This window comes from Mixophyes fleayi, chromosome 3 (assembly GCF_038048845.1).
Source record: "Mixophyes fleayi isolate aMixFle1 chromosome 3, aMixFle1.hap1, whole genome shotgun sequence".
NCBI lineage: Eukaryota > Metazoa > Chordata > Amphibia > Anura > Limnodynastidae > Mixophyes > Mixophyes fleayi.
In genome coordinates, this window is record NC_134404.1 from 29,207,442 (window position 1) to 29,222,564 (window position 15,123).

Here is a 15,123-nt window from a genome sequence, read left to right on the forward strand (position 1 = left end):
AGCACAGTCAATGGGAAGTATGCATACCGTGGTTCAGGAGAAGGCAGTCAGACAGAAGTGCAGAGATACCTGAACGGCAGGAGGCCGGCAGGATGCAAAGTCCCTGGATGGGTGAAGCGGTGGTCTAGCAGGTGCAGCGCCCAGGTAGGTAGACCAGCAGGGAACCCAGGAAGGCGTGGAGAGCGGATCAGCAGTAGATGGATGCGTAGCGCTGAGAAGTAACAGCAGCGGGTCTCTGCGGGAACACGGACGTAGCCAATAGCAACCAGCAGGTGCTGTAACGATGGGACACCAGAGCAGAGTTGAACTGGAACAGTTGATCACGGAGAGTAGCGGGTAGCAATAGTGGCAGCAGACTCAAGGAAACACGGGAGAGTTGACAAGGGCTGAAGACTGCAGCGCACAGAGGCGGCGGATAGGAATCAGCTAAACAGTCACGATGAAACACAGACGGGTTGCAGGTTGAAGACTGTAGTGCACGGAGGCAGCGGATAGGAATCAGCTAGCAGTCACGATGATGAAACACAGACGAGTTGCAGGTTGAAGACTGTAGTGCACGGAGGCAGCGGATAGGAATCAGCTGGCAGTCACAATCATGAACAGGTGAGTGGATGTGAATGAAAGACTGTAGTGCACGGAGGCAGCGGATAGGCATCAGCTAACAGTCCCAATGATACAAGGTAGAGTTGAAGTGGTAAGAAGACTGTAGTGCACGGAGGCAGCGGATAGGAATCAGCTCACAGTCACGATGATACAGTAGATGGTAGAAGTGGTAAGGGAACCACAGTAGTAGAGGTGGTTTGGAAACCACAGAGGTAGAAGTGGTTTGGAAACCACAGGAATCAGCTGGGCTGAATAAACGAGGAAACACAGGAACACCTTCAGAGACTCATGGGGAATGAGACTCCAAGATCAGGCAATGTGGTGATGACCACAGGTGCTTAATATAGGGAGGTTGCCTGATCTGCCAATTAAGTTAAAGGAACATACACTGGAGGTATAGAAAGGGCTGCGCATGCGCAGTCCCTCAGGATGGAGGACGGCCACGGTTCCTAAATGTCCGGGAAGAAGCACTCACAGTCCGGTGAGTGACACCCATATATGTTAAAGTGTGGGAAGGAACTAAATATATATATATATATATATATATATATATATATATATATATATATATATATATATATATATATATATAATAAATGCAATTGGAATTACAGACTATAAACAAAACACACTGCAGCTAAGTTATACAGCAAATGGTGACCAGAGGCTCGCATAGAGGGTGAAGGACTAGTGTAAAATTGTGCCAAAGCAGCTATAAATGCCACATTCTAGGAAAGGGATTAAATGCTGTAAAATTCTAGGGCTACACAAGCAGGGCCCTCTTAAGAACATCTTGGGACCCTGGGCACAGCAGTGCACCGGGGCCCCTATATATAAAAAATAAAAAGAAAAAAAAAAAAGATTATATATATATGGGCCCTGCAGCATAGGGGGGCCCGTCAGAGGCAGCAAAAAAAAAACAAAAACAAAAAAAAACACAATACTTACCTTGCGGTCAGCTGGCGATCCGGCTCCCTCCATGGTCTCCTCCTCTGTCGCGCTCCCTAATGGATGTCGGGCGGGCGTGATGACATCATGCCCGACATGCACCGCACGGAGGAGGAGACCATAGAGGGAGCCAGATCGCCAGCTGACCGCAAGGTAAGTATTGTCTTTTTTTTTTCCAGTTTTTTTTTTTTTTTGCTGCCTCCGACGGGCCCCCCTGGGCTGCAGGGCCCCCGGGCACCTGCCCATTGTGCCCAATGGGAAAGACGGCCCTGTACACAAGCATAACACATCCTCCTCAGAGGATGCAATGATCCAGCCCTGATATAACAGGTGGTGCACCAAAAAAAAAGGAATGCTATAAGTTATCAAATGTTAATAAAGAGCACACAAAAAACAATAACACTGTTACATCACTTAATCAATATAGCAAGGTTTAAGAGGTAGAGGAAACAATGCAGGCTTAAAACGTGCCAGATCCTGCAGGCATTTAATCTAAATAGAGAATATTAGTCATTAAAAGTACAGAGGGGGGAGAAAATTGCCATTAAATATTTATTTAAAGTGCCAGAGCTCCTTACACCACATCTATACCCCACTGTCACTCCAGTGTTCCCCCCTGAGGATGTGAGATAAACAAAAATGCAGGACTCAGTATTGTTGGTTGCTATAGTGTATTAGATACAGTGGGCCTGATTCATTAAGGAAAGTAAAGCAAAAACAAGAGTAACTTTTAACCATGACAAAACCATGTTGCATTGGAGGGGGAGCTAAATTTAAAATGTGGGGACAGATTTATAGTTGGATAGGGCATGTCCTAGATCAACTATAAATTTCAGTGTACAAATAAAGCTATCAAGTATTTGTGTGCTACATGAAAAAACAGACAATATTTATCTTATGTGCAAAATAAAAAAACTAATTTCAACCCCTTGCCATGTAACATGGTTTTGTCCAGGAGAAAACTTACTCATTTTTTAGCATTACTTTCCTTAATGACTCAGGCCCTTTGAGTCTACTTAAGCTAAATTCACAAAGGACTCTTTACTAACATTGCATTTAGTGGCAACAAAAATGTAATTAGCTTATATCTGTCTAGCTCAAGTTACGAGTCTGATTGACATATTTTTATACAATTGTTGCACCTAGATAAAATGTGAGTAAACAAACCTTATGTTGTTCAAAGAGTGGACATATCCATAAGGTGGTTTTCAATGAAAGTATTTTGATGGGGGTCTTTCACCTCTATTCAAAAGCCTGACGTATCAGATCTTTCCAGGCATGGGGAGACCAGAGCAGCACTGATGGTGAGTTGCAGATATCATGGCTATATGAAAATGATAGAACTCTGCTAGTTAGATTGAATAGTTGGAATCCCTGCCCAGAGTACTATTACTGCGAAGGGATAAGATTTTGTAAAGTTTGCAAATAAAGTGGAAGATTTAAAAGATTTAGTGGTATTTAGATTTATTGTATTACCTCTATAAATGTATTATGAGGTTTTCCAATGTCGATCATGTGCATATTTCCAATGATCGGTAAAGGCGTTGGTCCCGGGGGGAAATTCTTGTTATTGTTTTGTTTCCAATTGTTAAAAACATTGGCCAAAAATAGGATGACAACAACAGACAGAAGAATTGTGACAGGGTCAATGGAAATCATGTCTTCTGTGGAGAGAGTGAGAAAAAAAATGGTTCTTTTATAAGGAAACACATTATTTGATATCAAAGTACAAAACAAACCATTATCAATGAAGATCTCGCTCCTGTCCTGCTATGGTTCCAGCCATCAGAGTGAAAAAGAGAGAGCTGCAAGACCGTAAGGCCCATGTAGATGAGACCACACAAGAATGCAGCTAGTTTATATTATGTCATTCTACAGGTTTTAACTGTTGGTTATACCTATTAATGTTAATTAAAGGTGTTCAGCGGTGTTAATGTGGATTTTAAGCCACAACGCTTTTGTAACTTAAACAGGCTTCTGTTTATTAAACATAACAGATTAATAAATGTAGCTACTCACAGTTGATAACTTGTAGTACAGCAGTATTCAACAGTAGCAACAGTTTGGATACAGTTGAACTTATACACTTTTATATACATTATACAGATGCAGGCAGGTTGGTAATGCACCTGGTGGTTCTCTATCTGCATGTCCGTGCAGGTTATTGTGGGCAACAGACTCCTCCCTTTATTTATCTATAATATAAATGTCTAGTGGCGTGTGTTAGTCTGTCTGTGTGTGTGTGGAAAAAACAAAACCAAGCTGCAGCGCCACCTGCTGGGCGGAGTTATACACTGACCTACTAAATTCTTAGTGTGTGTGGAAAAAAAAATTCAGAAAGGGCTGAAATTTGGTATACTAAGATGTTTTTAATTTGTTAATTTAATTTGTTAATTGTTAAAAGTGTTTATAAAGATTTTAAAAAACTATATATATATATATTTCTTGAAGGAGAAGTGATAGTTGGGAGTGGTTGGTGGTTGCCGGGGGTGACAGTGGGGAGTGGTTGGTGGTTGAGGCCTGGGCTATGACCCAAATGCATGACAAGAACCTTTTTAACACCTTAAGTAGCTTGATTTGACTAGAATGCATGAGTACCATGCACGGGTTAACTTGTGTGTGTGTATATATATATATATATATATATATACACACACACACACACACACACATATACACACACCACTTCCTGTTCCCTCACTAGACCACAGGGGGTCGAGCTGCGGTTGCCATAGCACGACCATAGACGGAGTGAAAGCGCTCCTATATACTAACATTAAAATCTATCCTTACAGAAGCTTACCACAGTATGTGAAGCCTCATTATAAGGGAGTGTTAAGTGTTTGTTATGGTAATGAGTGTTAGATGCAGCAGATCTTGTTAGATTTGTACGTTAAAATCCACCAGATGTATAACATATATCCTAACTGTACTGTAAGTTATAAGGTCACTTAGCACAAGAACATCCTCATTCTATAGGTAAAGGTCCATTATAAATATATTTTATATCAATTTAAACTCTCAAAGTTAATAGCCCAGAATCATATGGGGTCTGGTTCAGGATTTGGGGAGAGAACATGCTGCCTTTTTTTTAAAAAAAAATGTTTATTTTATAACACCGTTAGACATTTGTTGCTAAAATGGAGTTAACTATAAATCATTCCGGTATTCATTTTTTCTGTATTACAAGTGACTAACAGCTACCTCTGCTCAGGTCATATATGCTGCCAATTCATTCATTTTAATTTAAAATAAGTTTTTCATGATTTATCAATGCTAGAATCTGTCATTCAGTGATCTCATATATTCGCAATAATTTAACAATACATGTGATTAACTGTGTTATTGCAAGTCAATGGTTTTGTGCTTAATGTTAACAGGACACATGGAGAAACCAGACAACATGGGCTAAGCAATGGCATCAAACTGCTAATGAGACTCACAGAAGCTCTTGCAAAATTATTTCTGGAGTCACCAAAATACAACATAAAAAAACTGTTACATTTCTTAGACAGCGAAAATGTCAACCCCTTAAATGGAGAACTTAACCTGCCGACATTTACAGTGTCAGAAAGACGTACGCCACTACTAGTGTTTACCACATTTTGTCACAGTAATCTCCAGTACATGCCACATACTGCACATCGGAAGTTACATTTTCTTAAATTGAAATGAGAAGAATTCCAGTGAAAGTTAAAATAACAACTAAATAAATGTTAATTTTTTGATGGACTTATGTAGTAGGTCAACCTAGGGCCATCTTAACAACATTATAGGCCCCCAGGCAAAGCAGTGCACCGGGGCCCCTAATATATCATCATCATCATCATTTATTTATATAGCGCCACTAATTCCGCAGCGCTGTACAAAGAGCTCACTCACATCAGTCCCTGCCCCATTGGGGCTTACAGTCTAAATTCCCTAACACACACAAACTATGGTCAATTTGTTAGCAGCCAATTAACCTGCCAGTATCTTTTTGGAGTGTGGGAAGAAACTGGAGCACCCAGAGGAAACCCACGCAAACACGGGGAGAACATACAAACTCCACACAGATAAGGGCATGGTCGGGAATTGAACTCATGACCCCAGTGCTGTAAGGCAGAAGTGCTAACCACTATGCCACCGTGCTGCCCCAATATATATATATATATCTATATATTAGAGATGAGCGGGTTCGGAATTAGAAAATCAGAACCCCCCAAACAGTGCCGATCCGAGCCCGGATCCGAGCACTGTTCGGGGGTTCCCGCCGATCACGAACCTCAGAACGAGGCAAAACCTCATCATCACGTGATGATGACTCCTGAGATCCGCAGCACTTGTACATCCAGTTGAACATCCAGTTTGAATGTGGACAGCTTTATTAAGCAGTGACAACCATATGGGTGGCGTGCGTCAGCCGGTGACATCTATTGTGAGTAATTACAGTACAGGTGCCTAGCATACAAGGTAGAATGATGGCAATGTGAAAAACATTTTTATAATGGCATAATAATTTTATGTTTTTTATCTCTTGATCCGTGGAACTTGTTTGTGACTGACACATGTATCTAGCAACATACCGATTGCTGAAAGACTTGATCCCCCGCAGATTGTTTGATAGTGAGCTTTCGCTCATCTACAAACTGGATTCTCTGGATGATATTTCTTTTTACCTAGGTAGTGCATTATCTCCCACATACAGATATGCAGAAAATAAAGATCCCTGTGAAACTAAATTCACAGACATATGTGTCAATTAACATTTTTAGATGAATTTCATTAAGGTCAGAGGACCTAATGTATTAATCTGTTAGGCACTTCAGAGATTGCCATAGAAAAGCATCACATGTCCCAGTGTTAGCTGCCAATTTCCATTTTAACCCCTCCAGCAATTTGATTTGACATTTAGATATTAATGTGAATAAATCTGCCTATGATCATCTTTTTATGACTCAGGCTAGAAAAATGAACACAAGAAAACAAAATAACTTTCATCTGCACAAGTGAGGAATGAGATTGTTATTTTTAATATCCTCTAAAGAACTTCAAGGGGCGTATTCAATTGTTAGCGTTAACGCTAACAAACGAGCGCTCGAAAAATCTTAGCGTTAATACGGTAATAACTCGCGGAATTCCGTGAGTAAGCTCGTTTTTCAGCGTTAACGCTTACAATTGAATACGCCCCCGAGAGTGTGTTTTTCTGCAAAACCATTTGTATTAATGTGTTAGTATGGATGTCTTCAGCTCTTGCTTATTAAGCACCATATTATTTATCAAATCGCGCATTTCACAGAAATTAGCTGTAAATGATATTCACAGCATATAAGATATATAAAAAGATGAATAGTATACATATAAAAAAAAAGCTAATGCTAAAAAAAAGTAATTGCTTATAATAGCAGACATCGTGTGAATCCAAGGTGCGGTGTGAGCATAGTTTATGAATATTCTTCCTCCTACACAAAGCAAACAAGGGTTCCAGTTATTCAGGATGATTTTTCTTGCTCACTACATTAAACTTGTGTCGCTTAGCTTAGACATCCAGCTACCTCGGTGCAACCTTTTGGACTAAAATCAATATTGTGAGGTGTTCAGAATAGATGGAAATTAGTGGAAATGAATGTTATTGAGGTTAATAATAGAGTAGGAGTAAAAAAAAAAAAAAAAAATAATGGATTTAAGCACTTTTTATGCTTTTTTTAAAAAAAGAATCAGAACCCAAAACCCGAAATCAGAACCAAAACCTTTCGTGGGGTGTTTTGGCGAAACAAATCAGAACCCAGAACCTCCAGCTAATCAGAACCCAAAACCCAAAACACCAAAAGTGGCCGGTGCACACCCTTAATTATATATATATATATATATATATATATATATATATATATAGATAGATATATATAGATAGATATAGATATATATATATAAGAAAACAGGGATACTCTGCACTCTCCAAACACATAATTAATGCTGTACCAAGTACTGTTCTATATTAAAAACAGGGAATGTTAGTTCCACATATGGCAATATATGTTATGCTGACCAACTCACGCCAAAGTCTTCCCATTCTGGTCAGTCCTAACATGATCAAATGCTATGCTATTTTATCTGGGCTTAAGGCTTACCTGCACACAGCTTTTAAAGGCAAGTCTTTCCCTAGCACTAGCAGCCATGGGAGACCTGGGACTCACCTGACACAAGATGGAATTAATTAATGTTAAGAATGGGGTGCAAGAGTCATGTGACTTACATTGTATAAACAAAAACAGACATCACCTCTTCCCAGGTCTGAGACACTGGCTGCATATCCCAGCTGCTTTATCACAGGCACCTCCCAGGTGCATGTCTTAATCTAGGCTGTTTTAAAGCACACAATGCAGGAAGCCTGGGACACATACCTCCCCCATCTAGGCTCCTTCTACTGACTATTTCACAATATATATATATATATATATATATATTCTATAGACAAAAAACCTTACGGTTTAACATGTCCAATTAAGGTTCCTTACACAACATCTAAAATGTAAAAAAACTATTGAAACTCTTCCATTCAAACTCCAAAAAGCAATGTGGCTTTCACTACCTGCTGGTGTCTTAAGCTCATTTTCTGCTTGGCCGAGGACTGAATATTGGGACCCTGAAGGGGAAAGGGATAGGTACTATTCACCTCCTGAAAAACTGATAAACTAAGAAACACTCTACGCCCAACAACCAGCACAACATTAAACCAATAGCTTTCACTTTTAACAGATAGGCCTATTTCTCCTAACGACCCTCAGCAGTACATTACAGCACCACCCCCAAGTCCCTCCACATTACAGCACTACCCCCAAGTCCCTCCACATTACAGCACTACCCCCAAGTCCCTCCACATTACAGCACTACCCCCAGTCCCTCCACATTACAGCACTACCCCCAGTCCCTCCACATTACAGCACTAACCCCAGTCCCTCCACATTACAGCACTACCCCCAGTCCCTCCACATTACAGCACTACCCCCAAGTCCCTCCACATTACAGCACTACCCCCAAGTCCCTCCACATTACAGCACTACCCCCAGTCCCTCCACATTACAGCACTACCCCCAGTCCCTCCACATTACAGCACAACCCCAGCTCCTCCAGATTACAGCACAACCCCAGCTCCTCCAGATTACAGCACTATCCCAGCCCCCCCCACATTACAGGACTACTTCCTGGTCCCTCCACATTACAGGGCTACCTCCCAGTTCTGCCACATTATAGCACAACCCAAGCTACTCCACATTACAGTACTACCCCCAGCCCCTTTTATATTACAGCTCTACCCCCCAGTCCCTCCACATTAAAGCACTACCCCCAAGTCCCTCCACATTACAGCACTACCCCCAGTCCCTCCACATTACAGCACTACCCCCAAGTCCCTCCACATTACAGCACTACCCCCAAGTCCCTCCACATTACAGCACTACCCCCAGTCCCTCCACATTACAGCACTACCCCCAGTCCCTCCACATTACAGCACTAACCCCAGTCCCTCCACATTACAGCACTACCCCCAGTCCCTCCACATTACAGCACTACCCCCAAGTCCCTCCACATTACAGCACTACCCCCAAGTCCCTCCACATTACAGCACTACCCCCAGTCCCTCCACATTACAGCACTACCCCCAGTCCCTCCACATTACAGCACTACCCCAGCTCCTCCAGATTACAGCACAACCCCAGCTCCTCCAGATTACAGCACTATCCCAGCCCCCCCCACATTACAGGACTACTTCCTGGTCCCTCCACATTACAGGGCTACCTCCCAGTTCTGCCACATTATAGCACAACCCCAGCTACTCCACATTACAGTACTACCCCCAGCCCCTTTTATATTACAGCTCTACCCCCCAGTCCCTCCACATTAAAGCACTATCCCGAGCCTATGCATAATGCCACACTTCCTCTCACATTACAGCAATTGACTGTACGGTCAACCCACACTGCAGAAAAACTACCACTGCCCCTGTACTGCAGCTATACCACCATCACCCCCAAACTGTAACAATAACACCACCGTTCCCCACACTGCAGCAATACTACCAACACCTCCACACTGTAGCAATACCACCACCGACCCCACACAAGCAAACAACACTGGCCCATAAGTAGCGGCCCATCCTTAAAGGGTGGTTTTCGATACAATATATATTGATCAATATAAAAAGAGGCTATTTTACTTACCCCTGTATTTTGGTTTTGGATCTGATTACCTTCGTGTTTTGGTTTTGCAAAAACCGCCCTTGTGTGTTTTGGTTTTGTTTTGCAATTTGCTAAAATATTTTGGGGCTAAAATAACTTAATTTAGGTATTATTTTGTATCTACATTATTATTAACCTCACTAACACTAATTTCCATTCAATTTTGACCACCTCATAGGTCACAATATGATTTTCATACACTTTCAAAGAAAAATTGCAGCAGTTCTTGCCAGTGATAAGAAAAAGGCCATTGTCATGCCTGGGCATAAGACCAAAAATCCACCTCTTAAGTGTGGAATTATTCTTAAACAAATCCTGACAACAGTTGTTAAGCCATTTGTAGCGTTTTTAAAGCCACACTCAGTAGAGGTAGGAACCTTAACTATCTAGGATCCTCATCCATGTTACGGCATTTAAAGCGAGTTCATGAAAAGCTGTTGGGAAAATCAGAAACTTAGGTTAAAAAAAATAACAACAAGCAGTCCAGCATCATCTACCTCCCTTCTCTCATCTACATCCCAGCACCTGCAATCTACACCCCAAACACCTTCATCATCAATATCCCCAGAAGTAACAATTGACTGTTAAACAATCCCTTGCAAGAGGAAGCAAGTATGAAACCTGTCACCCAGTCGCAAAGCGGATCAAAGACGCCATAGGTACTATGCTAGTATTAGATCTGCGTCCAATGTCTATTAATACAGTTGGTTTAAGACATTTAATTGAGGTCTTGTGTCCCTGTTAGCAAATTTTTTCACTATACCATTTTACTAGAAAATCTATTACTCACCTGTACCGGAAGGTTCCTAAAAATTTAGTTATTGGGCTACAAAATGCCATTCTACCCACTGTACACTTAACCACAGATATGTGGACAAGCGGAAATGTGCAAACTAAAGATTATATGACTGTGACAGCCCACTGGGTTGGTGATTCGCCTTCACCAGCAGGGAGAGCAGCAGCATGTACCCAAGTACGTCACATTTTTCACAAGTAGGCTACTTTGTGTATCAGCAGCTTCACTAAGGCATACAGCTGACAATCTGACAGAAACTTGGCCAAAAAGAATTGGCCAAAAATCGTGACAGCTCTGCCCTAAAATGAACAACTTCTTCCATTTGGAAGGTCATAATCGACAATTACATCATAGTACACAGACTTCTATGATGGTGGGCTGAATTAGTATTGTGTGAGGAAGATTAGCACTGAACCCTGCCACCTCTCCTGTTTCTGAGTGAGGTATGGTACAATAAAATGTAAGTGCAGATTTAGACCAAGCCAGGCAGGCCTATAATTTCTATTTCAGCAATTACAATTAGCAATTGAGCAATGGAGCTCTTCTGTTTGGGTGTTACCTATATAACGCAGACAAGCCTGCTTGTCTTCCTCTTCATCAATGACTCTTAGCAATTACAGTACATTACACCCAAACCTTGTTAGTGCAAATTAGGAAAAATACAGTTTAATCCCTGCTAGGCCCTCCACCATCCTTTGCATGTTAATAGTAGAATTGGTTGGAGTTATGGGCAAGGTCACACATTTTTTGGTAAAATCTTTCAAACTAGTCCAGATGTCAAACTGTTGTGGTCTGCCACCTTCGTCATCCCTGCTTCTGTTTGGAAAGTGCAATTTTGTGCCAAAACCTCACGTGCCAGAACTGCTGCCACTGGTGCCACACTGCGTCCACTGGTGCAGAACTTACACAATTAACCGCATCCTCATCAACGCCCTCGTCATCAGCGCCCTCCCTCTCATCCTCTTCTAATTCCAAAGTGTCATCCCCACTTGGTGTATCACCGGCTACACTCGGGCTGTTCAGGCACACATCATCAGAAAAGCTGAAAGGGCCCTTCTTTATGGGTACACTATCAGAATGGTCATGATTTCACATACCACTTGTGGATGGACTCTTCTCAGGGATTGGTGTCATTTCTGATTCTGAGCATACATTTTCCTCTAATGCCTTACTGTTTTCTTGCAGCTCGGCTTTCACACGTAACAGAACTTGCGCACCACTCCAAATTACTTGGTCTTGCTTGCTCACGAGTGACCTTACAAGAAGAAAGCTCATTAACATTTTTAGATCTGGCAGTAATACAGAAAGGCGAAGGCCTCATTCTTTCTTTGCCACTGCGTGTGTAGAATGGCATGTTGGCAATTTTTTTTTTATCGCCATTTAACTTGTCATCAGTTACAGCTTTTTTTCTCTTCAAAACGGTTACATTTTTTTTTTGTGTTTTTTTCCCTGACTTAAAAAGACTATATACATTTACATAGGCTTTACCAGATGACGTACAGGGAAGACTACCATCAGGACTGGTGCCAGCACCTGCTTGCTGATCCTGCTCATATGTGGACTGCTTTGAATCCATTTTAATGAGCCCACAGCACATGTAGTGCAAAATATTAAATAGATAGTGCTACTAGATAATACTTTCAGCACCAGAAAAATTGTTGTTCACACTGGGGAATATGGGACACCCCAAAGCACTTGTAGTGCAAAATATTGAATAAATAGTGCTGCTAGATAATACTTTCTGCAGCCAGAAAAAAGTTTATGTAGGAGGGAATATGACACCACAAACAGTTGGTAATGTTTGCAAAAATGCCTCCTCTACCCTCCTCTCTTCCAGCTATAACAATTGCTAGAAGAATTGCTGGAAGAATTTCAAGAATAATTGTAAGAATAATGTATAGAATAATTGCTCTCTCCCTGCTCTAATGTTGCCTAAGACCTAACCTTGCTCTCTCCCTCTGTCAAATGGCGATGGATTGCTGTGGAGGCGGGGATGTATGGATTTCAAATATTGCGAGATCCGAGCTCCGAGATCCGACGATGTTTTACCTCGATTACAAATCCGAATTGGCGCCAGAGTACCGAGTCTGTTCGGCTTGGTATTCGGATAGGTGAGGTTCGGGCAGGTTCGGTTCTTGGGGAACAGAGCCCGCCCATCTCTATCTCACACACACTTTACTGACATCTCACACTTTACTGACACACACTGTACTGACATCTCACACACTTTACTGACACACACTGTACTGACATCTCACACACAATGTACTGACATCTCACACACTTTACTGACACACACTGTACTGACATCTCACACACAATGTACTGACATCTCACACACTTTACTGACACACACTGTACTGACATCTCACACACACACTTTACTGACATCTCACACACTTTACTGACACACACTGTACTGACATCTCACACACACACTGTACTGACATCTCAAACACACACTTTACTGACACACTAATTTACTGTCATCTCACACACACACACATACACACACACACACACACACACTTTACTGACATCTCACACACACACTTTAGAGACACACACTATACTGACATCTCACACACACTTTACTGTCATCTCACACACACTGTACTGACATCTCACACACTTTACTGACATCTCACACACACTGTACTGACACACACACTTTACTGACATCTCACACACACTTTACTGACATCTCACACACACTGTACTGACACACACACTTTACTGACACACACACTATACTGACATATCACACACACTTTACTGTCATCACACACACAATTTACTGACATCACACACACACTACTGTCATCTCACACAAACTTTACTGTCATTTCACACGTACTTTACTGACATCTCACACAAACTGTACTGACATCTCACACACACTTTACTAACACACACTTTACTGACATCTCACACACACTTTACTAACACACACTATACTGACATCTCACACACACTATACTGTCATCTCACACACACATACACACCATTTACCTTGTTCTATCCATACGCACTGACCTTCACGCATGGGGCGGCACCTGTCATGTGGTGCGTGTCCCATGTGACATCGGGGAGGGGAGAGACAATAGGAGTCAGTGATGCATTGTGGCTGGTCCCAGAGGAGGGGCCAGCCACAAAGTAATAGAAACTTGGGCCGGTCCCTGTACTGGCCCAAAATTGCCTTTTTCGTGTCCGGCCCAGCCCACCCCTGGGAGGAGTTATGTGAAAACATGGCATAATTCAGTGATGAACTTGGTGATACTGGAATTTTGCCATAAACACTGAGATGTCTCAAAACCCTCTGAATCTGTGGATCAGTCCCAGCAAGCTCTCAGGTATACAGAAATGTGACACACTTCAAACCCCTAAACATTTGCATTTCAATTATTGTCAAAACTGTAAAAAATTATCTGAACTCAGGCACAGAGTGAAAGACCAAGGGCTAGATTTACTAAGCTGCGGGTTTGAAAAAGTAGAGATGTTGCCTATAGCAACCAATCAGATTCTAGCTGTCATTTTGGAGAAAGCACTAAATAAATGAAAGCTAGAAACTGATTGGTTGCTATAGGCAACATCCCCACTTTTTCAAACCCGCAGCTTAGTAAATCTAGCCCCAAGTGTTAATGGTGAATGTATGAGATGGCAATCTGGTGATGACAATCTGGTGGTGACAATCTGGTGGTGACAATCTAGTGATAACAATCTATTGATAACAATCTAGTGCTAACAATCTAGTGATAATAATCTAGTGGTAACAATTGTAGTTTTTCCACAAACAACAATCTACCACTGGTGTAGAAACCTCATTGCTTTCCACAGTCTCGCTGCCCCCTTCTCAGTGCAGCTTTTTCAGTGAATCTCACCTTCCTTCCTTCCTTTGTTCCTGGCTCTAAACTTCCTCTCAATGAGTTGCTGAAAGCTCTCACACAGCCCGAACCTCAACTGTCACTCCCCCTGCATCCTGATTGGCCAAGAGCTGGGGTGTGCTGCCTAAGAGGCAGGCAGGGGATGTGAATGATCACACACTCACCTATCCTAGGATTAGTGGGGCTTGAAAAATCGTTTTGGATTTGTGCTTCTTATTTCATCTTAAAGCAAATGCCACTGGATCTTACTGACCTTAGCCTTTTAAATGTACTTTCCTATATAATGGGTAAGTCATTATAATAATATATGTAGGATTGACTGCTGCTGGGATTTAAGGATAAGGTTTATAGGATAGATACCAGTTAAGATTTCCTATCATTTGTACTCTCGCAATAGACCCGTCCGGATGTAGCATGTGTCTGTATTATGCTGATATCTGATCACCCATATAACAGACCCGTCTGGATGTAGCATGTGTCTGTATTATTCTGATATCTGTATAGCTATCTGACAACCATACAACAGTCTGGCAGAACGCTTGGTCTGTGCACAGCATCTGTTTGTGTTTATGAGACTTCCTTGCAGCAGATGTTGGAACTTATAGGCAGGACACATTATTTGGAATTTCTAAAAAGTAAAATGGATCTCGTTCAGAGCACACGATGTTACTGCTGTCTG

At 41.8% G+C, this 15,123-nt stretch overlaps 1 protein-coding gene across 1 annotated transcript in view; it reads right to left on the reverse strand.

Annotated features, from left to right (window-relative positions):
- Positions 1–14,470, reverse strand: part of LOC142143452 (cytochrome P450 2K1-like) — a 53,274-nt gene extending 38,804 nt beyond the window's left edge. The window contains exons 1-2 of the mRNA XM_075201302.1: positions 14,442–14,470; positions 3,028–3,215 (exon numbers count right to left, since the gene is read on the reverse strand). Coding sequence (XP_075057403.1) covers positions 3,028–3,210 — 183 coding nt within the window. The 5' untranslated portion in view covers positions 3,211–3,215; positions 14,442–14,470. The remainder of the gene's footprint in view (positions 1–3,027; positions 3,216–14,441) is intronic.
- Between the last annotated feature and the right edge of the window lie 653 nt (positions 14,471–15,123).